This window comes from Scophthalmus maximus, chromosome 11 (genome assembly GCF_022379125.1).
Source record: "Scophthalmus maximus strain ysfricsl-2021 chromosome 11, ASM2237912v1, whole genome shotgun sequence".
In the NCBI taxonomy this organism is placed as follows: Eukaryota; Metazoa; Chordata; class Actinopteri; order Pleuronectiformes; family Scophthalmidae; genus Scophthalmus; species Scophthalmus maximus.
Genome location: NC_061525.1, coordinates 13,669,666 through 13,688,405, shown reverse-complemented (window position 1 = coordinate 13,688,405; position 18,740 = coordinate 13,669,666). Strand labels below are relative to the sequence as shown.

The following is an 18,740-nucleotide window of genomic DNA, read 5'->3' as shown; positions in this document are numbered from 1 at the left end:
GGAGGAGGATGACAATGAATGGAACAAGACGAGATCCAGTTTCCAGTGCATACACTTGCAAATAATATCAAGTCAGTTGTGCAATGGGCAAGTAAAAGAAAAATGTCTTTATTATATATACAACCTATTAACAGGTATATAAAAAAAATCAACATTTACCCTATATACAGTCAAATGTGCCATACCGTTTGCAAACCTTGAAAAAAAATCCTATTCATGTCCAGCAAAGTTATAATATACAGTATATACAATGTTAAGTTATTTTGAAATTCAGAAGTGCCAATTTATACATCTTTTTGTCCCTATGTCCCTATAAACCAGAGAATGATAAACAGAAAATTCAGGTTGGTGTATTGTTTAACCTCCCTACCTATGGAATTATTGCTTAAAATTAAGAAACAGTTTAAGGTTTTGCCTGATGTGCACAGATTTGAAAATGAACATACCACAAAATCTGTTTCGCTTTCTCCTTAATAACTTTAAGCTGTGAAGGCAAAAACAATATGACCACCACCCTGAATATTCTATGGTGTGAGTTTTCTGAAGGCACTCTAGATACCTGATTGCACTTTAAGACTCTGTGTGAAGGCGCGGTGAACACAACTGTGTGGTTTTTAGTCTTCAGTGCATAAGTAGATTAGTTAGTGGTATAATCTGTACAAACTAAGGTCAAGTAATTCTCACTTTCTAGTTAAAGTGCTCATGTCTATGATTCTGTGGTAGAGAGCAAGCACACCATCTGTGCTGTAAAAGGTGCGTTTGCCCGAATCAGATCAAGTGAATCAGCACCATGATTGCAATATTCACCTTTCTTTCATAGCAGTTCACCCTATGAACCCCCACATCACATTTCACACCTAAAAACATAACAGCACATAATCATCAAGTCCATGATGCCTGAGGGCTGCCAGTCTAGTAAGTTACAAAATCTTCACAGTTAAAACAGTTTGAAAAGAGTTCTTGAACAGTTATTGCTATGTCCTCAAATTCGTGCCAGACTGTGATCGAATAGTCTATTTTTATTTGACAGTAACTGATGATTGAACCGATGAACTGGATCTGTCAACGCTAAAACATGTTTGTATGCCCTTTCGGCTATATGAAGACCCCAGACTGGCCAGCAACAGACATAAATATACTTGTCCCCTGAGATAAGAACCTGAAACAACACCTGTAATAAGTTGGTATGAAATGTGCATGTGTGTGCATGTGTGTGCGTGTGTGTGTGTGTGTAAGCACAGTGTTTAACAGTTCATCTGTGGTATTCTTGAGGTGCATCTTCAATTTCCCCTTCCTCTCATGTCTCACATCTTCAAATAACCACAGTGATATTTACTTTCTTTTCAGAGCCTGCCCAAACTAGTCTGGACTGGAGTCTGCTTGTCATGGTGGAGGACCTCAGGGGTTTTTCTGTAAGGATGGAGAAAAAAAATTACCATTATTTCTGTTCACTATTTTATCATTTTCAAGTACAAATAATTTGCATAATTTTGAACCCAGTTCAACAAAGTGAATGCAAACTGTCTTATGTTAAGCTATTAAGTAGACCTAACTAACAGAAATTATTCTGTTTCTGTACCTCAATGACTGTATGAATCCAGTTGAGCATTTCTTCCACGTTGCTGTAGACACCCGGCCTTCTCTCTCGGGCACAGCCAACACCCCAGCTCACCACTCCAACCAGATACCATCTAGAGGAGGTGAAGTGCACCAGAGGGCCCCCACTGTCCCCCTGGGATTCGTAACAGCACAGTAACGTTTATATACAATTTTAACATCCAAACCATTTGCCTGAAGAAAATGTAAAATTCATATCAAATGTTCTCCATTTTGTGGTTGGTTACCTGGCAAGCATCGACCTTCCCCTCCATGAAACCTGCACAGATCATCCTTTGGGTCACGGTGCTACCATACACGGTGGGACTGGAACACACAGCATGGTCTATCAGAGGGATGTTTGCCTTCTGAAGTGAGGGAGAAACCTTACCTGACAGCCGAACAGGGATTCAACATTTGAGTGATAGTTGTAACTGCAAAGGAGTTATGTTTAAAATAGGATATATTATTCATGAGGTGGCATTTGATCAAGAGTAGGCAATGTGTGAGTTTCTCACCATTTTCCTCCAGGTATCCCCAGCCCGTCACAGTCATGGAAGCTTTGGCAGCAAGGCCAAAAGCTTTAGGGGGGAGACAAACTGGCTTGCGGGCAACTGGAAGACAGGTAATGTGCATTCACGATGATAATGTGATTCTTTACATTTGTCATACTTTAAGTGTTGTTTAAAGGCACAAGATGAGTTACCAAGAGAGAACAGTGGCTGACTGAGCTACAGTGAAGAGCTTGCTGTTTGACATATACTCCACTAGATGGCAATAGAGTAGCATACTACTACATGTTGGCCTTATGACAACTGTCCAGGTTAACATAGTCAGTTTAGCCACTAGACTAATAAATATGCCAATTTGTAACATGCAGTGATTTCTGTAGGTGAACATTAAATGTAACTCTAACCTCCCACTGTGATCGGGCTGCTGAGTCTCATCAGCGCGATGTCATAGTCGTTGCGTGCTGGATCGTAGTCTCCATTCAATATGATTCTGTCCACATAGGAACCTCCCAGTGTGCCCATGAATGTCCGGCCTGACACCACTCTCCAGCGACTCAGCTCCTTTTTACTGCTGCAAGGCCCAATCGAAGTGGAGAAGGAGAAAGTGTGAGCAAGAGTTCACGGAAAGGAAAATTCATTTGGTAAATGGTGGATGTGGAATGTGTACTGACCCTGCGAAGCAGTGGGCAGCGGTGACTACCCAGCGTGGTGACACCAGTGAGCCCCCACACGTATGTTGCCCACCCTGCTGCAGGCTGACCTGCCAGGGCCAGTCGTCGATTACGGCATCTGTGCCCCCGACAATGCGGTCCTGAAAGCCCACGTCTCCACAGTCTGACAAACAAAAGTTGTCTTGTTATTTTCAAAGATCATTGTATTCACTGTGCGCCATTTAACTACCAGTGTTTATTTTATGTCTTTGTGCCTTCCTCTTTTGATTCATTACCTACTACATGTGTTGTCAAGAAAGAGTTTTGCTGTAGACATGTGTGGGCCTGTTAGTGTGAAACTAGTCATGTAGTCATGTCATCTTCCACCCACCACCATGTTAAAAACAATTTAAGTGACGTTGGTTGCTTTTCCAAAAATAAAACTCACCTGAACAAGACAAAGATATGACAGATCCGGTTCTGCAGTCACGTCTGTTGGAAGAAACATGGTAAAAGAACAAAACATTTGAATGCTGACCTTCATTCACCTAACCCCCCCCAAAATGTTTCCCCCCCGTTTCGGTTTCATTTTGTTTGAGTGAACTACATGTCTGTGTTGTTCACCCTCACGTGGGATAAGACAGAGAACAAAAACTATGGGACTTTTGTCTTTTAGGAAGTGAAACTGTGAGAACTGAATTTGTCTCACCTTACAAGAGACATGAGGGGAAGAGAGCAGAAGTTGAATACTGAAGAGAAAATAGCAGTGAAGATGTATCTGTAAAATACGGTTTTGAGAAATAGGAACTGATAGGGCAACAGATACTTTTTAAAAGGGGAATCAGCTCTCTGTCAAAAGTTAGGTCTTGTCTTGTCTGTGACGGACAGAGCCACTGTCACTCTCAGACGTCACCGTTTCCTAAACCTCGCCTTTTCCCCCTTAATCACTTCAGATCCGCGTAGAAATGACAAACAATTCAGTCATGATCCTGAGGTTAAAAGCTTTTGACTTTTACAAGTATTTGATGATAAATGTAGTTGCCTTCCTCACCGGTCAATGGTAGCCTTATGTATGGGTTGGGTTCGAGCCTCAGGCCTGATGGCTGCGAATGGTCCAGTTTTCAAGGAAGATATCAAAGTGTCCACTGGGACACTGGTGCTCTGAGGTTTACTGTTAAAACAGAAGATGGGCAATGTACGATTTGATATGAATTGAGTAGGTCATGGATGTAATCTTATCACTGCATCCCTGCTGGGTGTAAACTCACTTTGTGTATCCCAGTTGCATGCATGCTTTCTGTGTGTACTGCTTGGTCCATTCGTCACTACACACACTCCTCCAACCTGAGCCCGGACTGTACACCTGCAGGACTTGCGAAGCTGACCTGAGTCGAACTGGCGGGAGGCGACGGCACAGACAAAAGAAAAGAGGAGTTACTCTTCAAGCTCTGTTGTTGTGTCTGTGATGACAACGCAAAAACGGAGTCGGGTTTTTGTTTTACCTGGAAACGTAGTGTTGACTTTGAAGCTTGACAAACACGTAATTTCATCCTCTCCTCCAGCACAGTCATCTGTCCCGTCACATGTTTTGTCGATTGGGATGAACTTCACTGAACGAGCACAGAAGAAGTATTTGCTGTCAATCAGCTGCTTAACTGGAGGAAAAAGGAGAGACACAGTGGATTAGAAGGGAAGAACTCGGGTTATTTTGAAATGAAGGGAAATTTACACCTTTGCAAAGCATGTTTCTCGACTATCAAGTGGATGAAGTCTGATGGAAATATGAATGTGAGGCCCGTTTGGCAGGTCATCCTGTATTGTACGGGTGCATCTTGGGAGGAAGGTGCTAATGCCAGGACTTGTGACTCACTGAAATATGCAGCGGTGGTCAGAATTCCCAGTAACACCACAACCGTCAAGATAGTCAGCAACACTTTCTTCCTCCTAGACGCCTTTTCTCTCTGAGTCTTTGGAGCCGTCATGGGCTTTCTGTGGCGGCCTGGCCGTGGAACCACTGGGAGCAAATGGGGAGAAAAGCACAAGTGAGGCAACAAAAGAAAAGTGAGATTACAGAATAGAAACCACAAAGCAAATGAAGAGAGAGAACAGGAAGAGAAAATTATTCATGTGGAAACAGATAGGTACTGAATGTGCTGCAGTTCTGTCTCACACCACAGTTTCCAAGTGTTTAATGTGATATTCATAAAAGTCCTCCATCAGTGCAGCATCATACTTTACATTAACAAAAATCCATCCCCAGCCCACAGCTTACCTGTCTGCCGGGGATTCAACGGTCTAGTGCTTTCCTCTGGCAGCTGGACTGTTGTCTGGGGAAAAAGTATAACAATGATACATAAGACAAGCATAGGTGTCAAAACAACAGTGTGCATACCCAATGTGTATGTGTGTGTTTCTAGGTTTTCTAGTTTCCATGTAATTATTATTAATATCTTTGCATGAACTCATTTGTTTATTCCCAGGTTATTGTTCAGTTAATGTGGAAGAGGATAGATTGCATCCATCCATCCCAAAAGGCTAAGAAACAAAGGAAACGTGGCCACGTGTACAACAGGTGTGTAATATGGAAGACGGAACACAGCGTCCCAATATGGTTCGTCATGTTACACCCATGTCCCCCCGTACTGTATATGTCAGCCACTCCATATGCTGCAGGCAGTTCCCATACAGTAATCTGTTATCACACAGACTACTTGACACCACCATGAAGGTGACAGACTGAATGTTCAGTACAGTGGGACATATTGTGGTGGGGTCCACTGGGACCCACTGAGTCTTCCATTCAGACATTGTGGGGAAAGAACACACTGTAATATTGCAGGGCGGTGCAGTGAGGCATGACCACCTTTCAACCACAGGAGCCAGACGGTTAAAGACCAATGCTACTCAAGTAGTGTTGAGCACAATGTCAGCGGTATCCTGGTTGCATAATTGCATAGAGTACATTTCAGTCTGTATTGTGTGTGTGTGTGTGTAGGGTGGATAATAAGTTATATGACAAATGTCAGTTATTTCCCAGTGCAGTGGGCAGGATCTTGTAAGATTGGGGTGCCCGACCTTACTTTTTTTTTTTTTTTTTTTTAACCTTTTAAATGAATAAGTGTGGTCACATGACTTTTGTGACTGAGTAATTTGCAATGAAAATGTCACCATTGATTCGACAAAGCAAGAGACTGTCAAAAATCAAACAAACGTCACCATACGTGTGACCAAATCAAATTAGATTTTTTAAAGATCAGTAAGTAAACACAGTTGCATCCCTTAATGTGACATTTACAATATTAGCTGTGACTTGTTGTTGTTGTTGTTGTTAGGACTGTTGGCTAACGAGTTAAAGTTGATTGAGCACACCCGGTACATTCATTCATTCATTCATTCTAAGTCCAATGTATCCATTGTTGGTTCATAGTTCGAATCTCTGAGCTGTTTAAAAACAAACAATTTCGTCCACTACCCGTTGGGAGAGCCACCTTCATGTCGGCACTTGGACAATACTCCGACCTGCGGCTCGTTCTTTCTTTCCTCTCGCCTCCTCGGCGGAGCGACGGGTCGACGGTGCGGCGCCGCGCTGACGGACAACCAGTGGACACGCTACTTCCGGTAAGAACAAATAAAAAAGCAATTCAAAAGCTCCCTGATTCACGTTTGTTTCCCCTCTTAGCTGGGTCGCATGGGCTAGCCACTGATGAGCTGTGTCCCCGTCCAGGCCCGACAGAGGGGCCAGTCGGCGACAGAGGGGCCAGTCGGCGACAGAGGGGCTGATTGAACACTTCCTTACAGGTGCGGCGACTGCTTTTCAATTCACAGCGCCCCCTTGACGGGCGAGTCCGCAGGGGGGCGGTGGACTTATTGAGTCCAAGGGAACAGCTTTAATTTGGACGTCTGGCATCATCTTTGCACCGAATGGAAAACAAAATGAAGTTGGTCTCTCCCAAAATGTGATTTTTCCCTTTCCCTTTACTTCTCTCCCCTGCGTGCAGAATGGAAAGCAAAGTCCAAGCATTCAGCTGCTACATGCTTCACTGTGTGCGCAGCTGATAGACGACTGTGTTTGTGTGTCATCAGGAAGTGTAAACAGCTGCCTGCCAATTCAGGAGTTAGGTTCCCACTGTGAGCGACCACGATTCACATTTCATATCACACGGTATATTTGAAAATACATATGAGCCTTTAAAATCGTGAAACGAGTAACGTAGTGGAAAAAACCCCATCCAGCTCCGGCTCTAACCTGGAGGAGAATGTCCAGTGTTATGAAACTGAAATTCTCCTTCGGTACAATAAACAAACTAAATATTTAATTAATTATTCACTGTGATGCAAGAGCTACTGAGGTCTTTAAAAACACTGTTTGACCCAATTGGTTTCACCATTGTATCAATAACTTGTTTTAGTGTCCTCATCAAACTACTAAGTATGTTTTCATAGGAACGTCACGCCTCGCATTTATAGGAAACATCATTAGTTTTTGTCAGGAGCTGAATGCTAATTATGAGTCACTAGCATCTCTACAATTATCTTCATGTCACCACATTGTGAAATGGTGCCGAACTCATTCAATCCAAACTCATTTCCCGGACAAACAGAGTATCTGAATTGTGGCACTCTCACTTTTAGATATGTTACCCTCGGTGCATCCTCAAACATAGGCACAAAGATAGTGTGGCATGTGTGCTTTTATTCATCTTGTAGTGTTCTAGCTCTCGCGTCACATCAGTATGGCTTCCGACCGGCCTATTTTGAGGAGTTGAGCCCATTGCCCATTTCGTTCTGCCTTTGTCTTGTCCCCACAGCAATTTATTCACCTTTTCAATGATAAACATTTCCAGAATATCCTACATGTTAGCTGATACTGTTTTTGATTTATAAAAATAAATATCTTGAGCAGAGTCTTTGATGACTCAAATAGGAATGGCCAGAAACCAAACAAACAAAACAGCTCACTGGGAACACCTTTTATATACAGTTCTTTTAATTTCACTTCTGCTTTAGAGTTTTAGGTAGACTCCCTCATATGCATATTTCTTTGAACCAAGAGATGTGAAAATAATGGTTGATGCAAAGTAACAAGTCATGTTGTTGGGCTGGTTTTTTCTCTATTTTTGGAATTGAATTATATCTATTCTGATATGAATCTCCAGTGCTGGTTCTGTTTTTCTGAGAAATTCTTACATAAGAGAATTTCAAACCGTCACAAACCATGAAACGCTGCATGCGTCAGAGATCCATTTTGTTCATTGTTCCACATGTAGTGTCGTCAAATCATTCTCTGATTTGTCTTTACATAGAAATATCGAATTTTTCCACTTGTGTGCATTAGGCCTTGCAGCACTTTGGTATGTAACATGAGACTTGTATTCACTTGTTGCAAAGTTTAAAAAAGAAATTATTTTCTAGCCATATACTGTCCCTTTTTAGGTAATAGGATGTAAGGTGATTCTGAAATACTCCCCCTCTTAATTGATCTCAAGACTCAAGATTAGATATTTTTTCAGAGTTTCAAAGCCTATAATATCACGATTATGTAAATGAATAATGATTAATACACCACCATTAGAATCACACACTCAATACTGATACCAGCTGGCAGAAATCTCCAAGTCATCGTCACCTGATGTATGTATGAGATGATAAACAAGACGAATGAGACGGCACAAAAAGAAAAAAGTGGGAGGACCATCTAACCTGGCATCCCGCAAAGATGGCAAACACGTACATCCTTAAAATACAAGTTCTGTTCTGTCACATCATGACACAGGATGAGGCCTTCTGGGAAACATAAATGTCACCGTTGGAAACATTACTAACAGAAACCAGTTTATGAGCCAGAGCTGCATTTCAAAACTCCCAGGTAGCCTTGGGTGACTATATCCTACGGTCGTAACAGTTAAACTCTTAATCTCTTAAACTCTTTCTGGACTTCTTTTCGAGTCAGAATGACCCATTTCTGGACTCCATCTAGCAGCACCAGCAGAAAAGTATAACTAGGTCAGCCTTAACAGATAAAAGCCATGACACGGTACACCTTTTGTTCAGTCGTGCTGCTACCCTTGCTGCTGCGCAGCATTGTTGGAATTTGTTCCTCTGAACTGAAACATTCACAAAAAGACTTTAGAGAATTTACCTGTGACATGTCAGATGAGCTTTAATCAAATGCAGAGATCTAGACCAGTGCTGTTCACACGTTTGAGGCATATGTACATTTATATAAAAAGCAAAGGTGAACGCCTAAGTCAGTGTAGGAGGTGTGTTATTTCCGCACAAACCATATCAAATTAATTCATCAGGATCATTATGAACCTAAAATGTTCCTGCCCTCACCTGAAGTTTAAACTGATCACACACCAATGATAAGTCAAGCCTTTCCAACATGCAAATAATAGCAACTGCTATGAGCCAGCAGGAAACGGGCTGAATGTTAAGTATAACAACGTGTCTTTGTACAATAGTATGAAAACCAACTTGTTACTAGTATACAGTGATTATATTATTAAATTTGGCCGCTCCAATGCAAACCAGTGCCTTCCCCTCTTCCTGATGAATATGGTTGATTCTTCTACAGGTTGCACTCACCCACATGATGTAGTCGTCTGTCTTGGTTAGGCCCAGATGCACCTCCTCTGACAAGCAGCACAGAGTAAACACTGTCCTCGCTTCCTGGAGGTGGGACTCCCCAGAAACTCTGTGTCCTGTGTATGTCCTTCGTCCTTCTCCTCTCACCCTCCTGCTCCACTGACTCTAACTACAAAACCTGGTGGGACTCTGCCCCCCTTCAGTCTCCCTCTCTTTCTCTCTCTCTACCTCTCCCCTTTTGTTTCTATGACCCTGTAACTGAATCTGGCTTAAAGGGTGCCTTACTTGCCCCTCTCTAAAACCCCAAGGCTGTAATAAAGACTGCTCGTGTCTAACGCTGCGTTTGACGCCACGCAGATTCAGAGAGAGAGAGAGAGTGAGCTGTTTTTGGATGACCAACCCTGCTGACAAAACAAAACAAAATTGAAGTATTCCAGGTAACTTGACACCTGAGCCCTCCTCTCTCTCCAACTGCCTTCACCAGTTTTGTCCCTCCTCCCACACATCCTCCCACTCCAAACTCTCTGAATCTTCTGGACAAAAAAAGCAGACAGTCTCATTTTTCGCGCCCCCTTTTGTGTCCATGTCTCCTTGGCTCCCCTCCAGTTCAACCTTGCGTCACAAATTTGACCCAAACATACACCCACACAGCCGGACACACGGAAAGACACAAATACACGGAAAACCACCAACGCAACGAAGTTAACAGCTGCGTGTGTCCAGTCACCTGCCCTGAGGCTGAGGTGTGTCTGTTTTGACAGTATAATGAAGTCGGATGGTGTTAGTCAGACGTTCCTGTCAGACATCAAATTGTGCGTGCGATTAAAAATTAAAAAAAATGCAGCAAACCGTGCAAGAACGCAGAAGTTGTAGACACAATGATATCACCTACTCTGACATTTAATTGGTTTTTGGCTAGAAAGGAAACTGCTCCGAACTACAGATAATAATACAGTAGCACATTTCTGTCCTACGTTTCTGAAGTTTTAAATTACCTTTCAAGAAAACACTCAGTGACCACCGGTGACCACCTGATGGAAGACAAGACAGCAGAAAAGTTGGCTGAAGAGAAAGAGCCATTGTTAGAAACAGCAGCTGATTGTGTCGCTTGACCTGGACTATTAAATGCAATGAACCTTCAAGCTCTCCTTACATGGACTTAGTAATTGTCACAGAGTATATGATAGATGTGAAAATACGAAGATGGCTATATAGATATATAAATGTGTATAGGCATGTCCATACAGTATACTCTGTAGATACATAGGTATAGCTTTCTGAGTGAATGAGTTTGAGACTGATGGTCCCTGAATGCCCTGCAATAATCTCTGTTAATGTTGTTGAATTCCAGGTTGCCGTAAAGCTGCCAAGACATGTAGAGCCTCCGCCCTGCAATGAAATATAGCGCATGACCTACTTTTGCGTGTGTGCGCCTGACTGAGCTTAGTTAAGGTGAGTTTCATTTCAAAGTGATTTACTATACCGTATGTACAGTACATCACCCATTTGGCATCCTACTATAGCGCATGTCCCACTCTGTATATCACACGAATATTGTGCAGTCGCAAGGTTTATCCTGGCTGACAGTCAGACATGGTTGAACAATGGCTGAAAAGATGTTTGCACACACTTTTAAACGAGGAGAGCAATGAAGAGATCGTATAAATCTTTTGTGCATCATTGTTTGACTCTAGGCTTTTATTGTTCTGCTGAGTCAAACTGGTTCATTTTGTTCATTATCCCATCAGCTCTGTCAGGAGCAAAAAAACAATCTATATCAGATGGATGAAATTAATTCCTACATTATTCTTAATTTCCCTGTCAATGAGCACAATGGTAGCTGTACACACTGCTGTGTTCTTTTGAAATGTGGTACTTGTCAAACTCAAGGACGACTAAATAGACTCCTGCCTTCCTGAACAGTCCAGAGTGTTTACATATTAACCGATTGATTTCAGAGCTATTGCTAAAATGTTCATAATCACAGTGTATAAGAGAGGTATTTTCAAACATTTATATTTCTTATTTACTTCAATACATTTAAGAAAATCTCTATAGTATTTATTTGCTCCCCACTGACTTGCAAACAGCTCCTCACACTGGAGCATTTTGTCGGCTTTATGATTTGATGACAGGACTAGTTTTCAGTAAAACTACAAGCTTTCAGAGGTCTATGAAGTTTTTGAATACATTTCAAGACCCACAATAGACCAAGAAAAACACTGGCACCAAACTTTAAAAAGTGTGTGGGACAGCACAGATTTTAAAATTGGAACTGTCCTTCAAAGCCTCATACTTCTTTATCAGACACGCTCATGTTGACTTGATTTGCAATGGATCAAAGTTCTTTTCTGTGTTGGCTACGTTTGAAAAAGGATCGCACATGAAAAACATCTACCAATCATATACAGCATGGCATTTTACCTACACACACACACACACACACACACACACACACACACCCCTCACCTGTAAAGCAGTTGTATCTCCTTGTATTCCTACTCTCTGAAATTCAACTTTGTTCTCCCTTCTCAGCCAACTTTTATTGTTTAAACAGGGACCACCCTCTGTCCTGCACTTCTATGGCAAACAACCTCTCTCTCTCTCTCTCTCTCTCTCTCTCTCTCTGTCTCTCTCTCTCTCCCTCTCATCCTCAATTTACCATCAAAGCCATTACAACACCACCCACACGCCCCACAGGTATGCATTTTGTGAAACTTGATATGAAGCTTAAGAGAAGTTGGGGGAAGAGAGACTTGAAAAAATAACTTGTTAATCATTAACACCCCCATATTTCCTGTTCCCTGGATGTATGTTGGCCATTTGCCATTTGGGAAACACACATTTTCGTTGCAGGTTTTTAACGAAACTGATTTATTTAAAAATAAGAAGAAGATGAAGTGTCTCAAAAGGCCACGTTGTATCCAAGTTAATGTCAGATCTGTTTTGTGATCTATTTCAAGTTAAATTAGATTAAGTTAAATTGAATTTGGAAAATATGAATGACATTTCCTTGATTAAAGACAAAAAAATAGGAAGGTGAAACAAAATGGAATAAACAAAAAATGATATTCAAGATCCATCAAGTATTTTTTCCATAATTTCAATTAATTTCAACATATTTTGTCCAAGATGTTCAAATTGTCAATCATGAGGTTTATTTGGACATTCCAGAAACAATAAACAAAAGTCTTATGATCCAAGTCTTGCGTCTCTGGGAAAACAAAACAACAAAATTTACCTAGACGTGCTATTGTGTCAGCCATCACACACCACAACTGGCCGACATTAAATGAATGGATTTACAATATAAGGTACTTGAACTATCTGCTGAGGATTGTGAAATATACCACTTGCTTTGCAACCCAGGCTGCATGGATCCGCATCTATTTGTCATGACATGGTGATAGGTGTTATCGTCATTGAGGGCTGTGCAAAATGATAATCTATTGTAGCCCTGAACACTGTAAAGGAGTATCAATTTCACCTTTCTGTGTGATGTGATGGTAAAATTAAATTATTTCTGGGAAAGCTGAGGTCACATTGCCAAGAAATCCTGAAAAGATTTCCTGAAAATGTTATTTTTCTCCTATGGTGCCCCTCATAAACAAACAAACAGGTAAAAAAATATATATTATTACCCAAAAAGTCACATTATGACTTAGTCAAGTAAAATGCAAATATCACTCACTTGAAATTGAAACATAAAACAATGTATATAGTCAAATACTTTCCATTAAGTAACACAAATTTGAAATGAAGGTAATTATTCAATTCTTTGCCACCAGTACACAAAAGACAATCAACCATTTAGACATGAATTTTCTTGAAGATTTAAGTTTACCATATCTCTGGGTTTCACTCTCTCTCCTCCTTGAAATAGCTTGAAAGATTATTTGGGAACATTCACTCCTGTGTAAATCCTGTGTAGATTTAAAGCGTCTGAATAAACCCGTCACATCAAGTTTGGATTACGTATTAGTGGATTTATTGGACCAGACGGGTGCATTTCTATTGCACACGAGGCAGATCTCAACATCCCTATTGGGTAGTTTCTTTATAGGTACCTTACAGTTATATGACTATGTTCACTGTAGATCAAATTATTCATGAAATCAAAGGGTATTTCACCCACTAATACCTCACAGTCATATTATCTCAAGAAAACAAATTCATCAGGAAATCGAATTTCATATCTGACCCTGACTTTGAATTTCCATTCACAATGTCGTCATTCCTCCACCTAGCATGCCGGACTTTGAGCTTAGATTATTTGATTGCATGTTACCCAAGGGAATGTCCTCTGATCATATCCACACTTTTTTGCAGCCTCTGTAGCAAAGTAGCACTGCCAGGGGAACTCTATAAAAGCGGCTGCAGCTGTAATAGCAGCTCCGTGAGACTGTACAGCGGTGCTTTGAGCTGCCAACATGTCAACATGCTTATTATTAACGGACAATGCTAAAATGGTGTTGTTTAGCAGTTTACCATGCTCGCCATCATAGTTCCACATGTTAGCATGCTAACATTTGCTAATTATTGCTAAAGACAACGTGGAGTTGAGGCTCGTGGGAATGTCAAGAGTACTTTGGGAATTTAGTCTTTAACCAAGTGGCACTGGAGGAAGTTAGGCTTTGAAAATGTCATGTACTTCAAATTAGTCGTTTTGTTAATAGTTGTTGCAGTATTGGTGTGGTTAAAAATGATTGACTTGAATCATTTTCACGATGAAAGAGAGCATAGAAAAAGGGGTATTCAAGGAATGGGAAATTCCTGTTCATTAAGAATTTCATTTAGCAAATTGGTGGAGATACGTCACATCTGGAGACTGGAAAACAAGTCAAAGTTAGATACATAGTTGATAAATCAACTAAGGAAGGAAGGGGGGGAAATGCTGAATCTGTACATGTGGTAGATGGAAGGGGAAACTTGAGTTCAACTTAAATTTTCAGATGAATGTGGGGGCGTTTCATACCAGCGGTATTTAACAGAAAAAGAACTTAGTCATGTTTATCAGTGTAAAATATGCAGTCAACTGTCTAGATCATGGGGTATACATTAGTAAATGGTGGTTATGTTCTGTGGTTAGGTCAGAGTCAACACTCAAAGTTGATAACATCTTGTGGATGCAGTTCTGTATTTAGATTGTAACTACTTTGATTTCTTACCTTAATTCAGTCCTGGAATAAGTAACTATAATACTTTCCCTAGATATATTGTTTTTTTTTATATATTGATCTGTTGTGAGTAATTCCATCCATTCATTGGTGCAGAATTGTATCAGTAGGAGACATTCAAGAAAACCCAGACATTTTTAAAATGCTTTGCTACTCTTTGTAGCCCGAATAAAATGTTGGTATATCCGGTGTTAATGAAGAGGTGTAATACCTTGGTCATCCAGCAGGAGTCTCCATGTACCATCTGTAATGGAATAATTGATTGGAGCGGATGATGAATCAGGAAAACGGAAACCGTGGATGTCTTAAGCAGAAGTATTTATTATAAGAGCTCAATATATATCAAGGAGATTTGTGGTTCGTTTACACAGATCAACAAGGTGGTCAGTGTATGGCGCCCCAAGACAATCTGCCTGTTCCCGGTCTCTGTAGTGTATTTAGTTTAGGGTAATGTCATCATCTCCCCACGACAATGACACCTCGAGAGAGACTTCAGCTGCTCAATGATTGTTTTGACTTGCCACAGATAAGATGACCTTGCTTGGTGCCTGAGAAGACTCATCTTAAGAGTTTCTCAGGGAGGATAGACAAAATTCCATGACACCATCTGATTCAGGTGTTATTACCTGCCAGTCTATTAAGGATTTGGAAAAAGGAGAGGCTGGTACTGTAGGTGGGATGGAAACCAAAGTGAATGGCTTGTAATGTTTGGATTCTTTCAAGCCAGGATGTCAAAAGAGTTTCTGATTGTGTTTGAGTTTCCTCTTAGTCCTCGATGAAACAGTCATGTAAAAGGTCTTGGGAAAAGTTTGACACAGTATCACAGTACTCGAGAGACAATTTTAAAAGAGCATATTCACATGATTGTCCCTGTGAGAACAACATCATCACATCCACTAACATTTGCTAATGAAGGGAGGGTAAAAGACCGGCAGGATAATGCGAGAAGTTAGACCGGTTTAAAAGAATGACTGGTATGGGGACACGGACTGACAGACGTAGGCAAAGAAGGAAGAAGAGGCACTTTTGTGTTTTGCCCTTCATGTACAAGTCAAATTATTTAATGAAAACTGTGAAGTCAAGTAAATAAGTGACTCAGAGCTTAACAGCAAAGGGACAGGGAGGAGAGAAGAAGACCCACAAGAGATATCATTGGTCATCCTGGATATTCAGTAATGGGGAATACCGGTAAGAGTCTTTTAGCTGAGATGTTTAATTTCACTTCTGTTTGTATGAACTGTGACGTATTATGCTTTTATAACATTGCCGTTTTTTTCAATTCCAAGAAAATGTACCTTTCTTTTTCGTATTCAGTCCTTTTCAATGTTTTCTTAGTTTGCTTGTTGTACATTTCACACAGGAACGAGCTTGGCTTGTTTCCATTACAAACTCTTCTCAGCGTGTTAGCTGACAACTTAGAACTTCTGAAATATTGAGTCTTTTAAACCTGCATGGCCAGTTACTACTGCCATGACTGCATGTTGTACAATAGAGCTGTTGCTTGAAAGCTTCACCGGTAAAACTTTGAATAAAACCTCTGCATCTGAGCGGCTGTGGCTCAGGAGGTAGAGTCGTTTGTCCACCAACACGAAGGTTGCCGGTTCGATCCACATGCCGATGTGTTCTTGTGCAAGACACTTACCCCTAAATTACCTCTGACGGCTCTTCAGGCAGTGTATGAATGAATCTTTCCCAAAGATTGATTTTCCAATCTCATATTATCCGAGTGGATGTTCATTCATTATGAACAGATATATATGTATTGATGGAATAAGGCAGCCAGAGACACTATTTCAGTTGGTATTCCTTCATTCCTAATTTACAGGGTTGTACACCCTGTAAATTAAACAAGAATAAAAAAAGAACCTCTCGTCATTCAGTAGTCTTGTTTATTGTTCCTAAATGGTCGTGAGGTCATCTTTGAAAATGTGTTAATCTGTGGCTGTGATTGACTCACAGTACCTCTCTGTATTTGTATTTGCAGGGAGCAGCGTAAACCCAACGGGAGTCGGGGTCGCTGTGGGCTTTGGCATTCTGGCCATCTTGTTCGCCATTGCCATTGTACAATTCTGCAGCAAGTACAGATGCAAAAGGTGCAAAAAATGCTGCAAGAAAAAAGGTGAGCAGAGCAATAGCCATTGCAAAAACATACATCCACCTCTTATCTCTAGTTGTTTTGACTCATGCAGATATGAATGTTTTTATCTGTCCATGTTTTGAGATACAATGGAGGTGAATTGAATTTGTGGTGCACACAGTGTTGAAAACTTTCATTCAAGAAATTTAACAGCATCGTTTATTTGAATTGGTTATTTTGTTAATAATCCATCCACCTATGTGGACGCCTATAATAGGAAGACTTTTAGACATGCACAAAAGTACTGACATTTCCCTGAACCTTTCCAGAGGGACTGTATGTGAGAATGCAAATGTCCACAAATGTTGCTCCGGACTTTCTCCAGAACCTTTCCTGCCAGCCCCCTGGTAACATTTCTGGAAAATGTCCAAGTGAGCCCATGTCAGAATACAGCAGGAAAATACTTTAACCTGTTGAAACTGGCGTGTATGCTTGCATGGGTGCTGCTGTGCAACAGCACCAAACATTAAGACTACTATGAGATGAATCTGTCACACAATCGTCGTAATGCAAATTCATTGTCTCCTCTTACTCTTTAGAGCCGTCATTGAAAGACAAAGTGCTCACGTAAGTGGACTGTTGCTCAAAGGCCTTTCTTTCCTCATGCATACAGTAATTGTTTTATGATTGTATGGGTAAACTTGGTTTTTGATTTCTCTATCTGCAGCAAGGTCGGTCTGAAGATGGGATCTCCTTTCACAATCAGCAGCATTGTGGATAAAAAACATGTTGATGGCAGTTGATTCTGACAACCATTTCCACAATGTAAACCACATCCTCTGTCTTTCACTCTCCTACCTGCCACACATCTTCTTTTCAGCCTGTATGTTAATTGATTGTGTTTGTATTTTTGCTGCTGTAATTAATGTAAAAAAAAGTTTAAGCTGAAGAGGGAATTTATCATATTACCTTTGAAATAAATTCAATTTGAGTGATGTGATACTTTTGACCGAAGTCACTGCCTCTTTCTAGAGAGGTATATCATGTGAATGTGAGTGCGAAATTGCATTTTTATGTCATGTTATTTAATGGAAAAATGAATTAAAAACGGAAAAAAAAGTTTTAGCAATTCGTCACGAGAAGCTGACAGATGTTTATCATGTTGTGCCTCAACACACGCACGTGCGCACACACACACACACACACACACACACACACACACACACACACGACAGAGTACAGGCAGAATATCCACCACTCAACCACAGCAACTAGGCAGATGAGTTTCTGTGTAAGATGCATGTGACTTCCCGCCACTCGTCTCTTCTACTTTTTAAAATCCTTTCTGTCTGATGTTTTTCTGATATGAGCTGCCTACGATCAGGTGAATAAAGGTCAACTTCTGAGTTTAGTCAAAATAACGAAGACATGCACAAGATCAAAAGGGAAATCTTAGAAATTATTTTAATGACTATAACTTGAATTATTTTTAAAAACTTCAGGCTCTCAGTGGTGATACCACAACATTAAAACTCCTTTCTCTGAATATCTTTCTTCGTGATTATATTACAGATCACAGGCCGTCTTTGATTGAAGGCTTCAAAAGCACCAGGCTCACTCCGTATCAGAGGGTTTTGGTACTTGGAATTTATATAATTACTAATTAGCTAATTTGGGACTCTTGTAGAGGGAAAGCTCTTGAAATTACAATCTGTAGAGCTGCAGTCAGGTTAATCTATTAACAGGTTAATCTCTGCCTCACTGCTGCCAGGTAGGTGAGGCAGTCATATGGCCTATGTAAAATTAAAAATTGCCCTTTATTCAACGACTGATGTGAAGATACTGTTTAACTGACTGAAATGTTCCGCATCTATGGAAATGTAGCTCTGCTGACAATATTTGTTGACTTTTTCTATCCATGTAATGCAGGGCATTTTTTCTGTAAAGTGGAAAGCTGAGAGAGGAAGTGTTAGTAAGTTTACAAGCAAAACGACTGCTCTGGTTTTTGTAAATTTGCATGTGGGAATCCCAGGTACTGCTAATAGATTTGTAACAGGTTTTTTTTTTCCCCCCGTTGTTTTTTTTCTAGGAGTTTCCTCACATGCATGCTTGAGTCATGGTTTCAAGAAACTCACCCTCG

At 40.7% G+C, this 18,740-nt stretch overlaps 1 protein-coding gene and 1 long non-coding RNA gene across 7 annotated transcripts; one reads left to right on the top strand and one right to left on the bottom strand.

Annotated features, from left to right (window-relative positions):
* Positions 1-92: 92 nt before the first annotated feature.
* tmprss4a (transmembrane serine protease 4a) lies at positions 93-13,315 on the bottom strand. Of its 6 annotated transcripts, none has more exons than XM_035623074.2 (13): positions 13,191-13,315; positions 5,031-5,085; positions 4,629-4,772; positions 4,261-4,413; positions 4,027-4,153; positions 3,810-3,929; positions 3,207-3,250; positions 2,780-2,942; positions 2,513-2,679; positions 2,115-2,210; positions 1,845-1,987; positions 1,580-1,732; positions 93-1,410 (listed from the first exon to the last, which is right to left on the bottom strand). In XM_035623074.2, the coding sequence occupies exons 1-13, from the start codon at positions 13,191-13,193 to the stop codon at positions 1,399-1,401; spliced, it is 1,380 nt and encodes a 459-aa protein (XP_035478967.2). In that variant the 5' UTR covers positions 13,194-13,315; the 3' UTR covers positions 93-1,398. The 6 variants fall into 6 exon arrangements, with proteins under 6 accessions (XP_035478967.2, XP_035478968.2, XP_035478970.2 ...); XM_035623075.2 differs by lacking the exon at positions 13,191-13,315 and adding an exon at positions 11,816-11,941; XM_035623077.2 differs by lacking the exon at positions 13,191-13,315 and adding an exon at positions 10,342-10,365.
* On the top strand, positions 6,420-12,146 carry LOC118299399. Its single transcript, XR_004789849.2, has 3 exons — positions 6,420-6,556; positions 10,698-10,798; positions 11,904-12,146. It is a non-coding gene; the product is annotated as an uncharacterized LOC118299399 (long non-coding RNA).
* Positions 13,316-18,740: the final 5,425 nt, after the last annotated feature.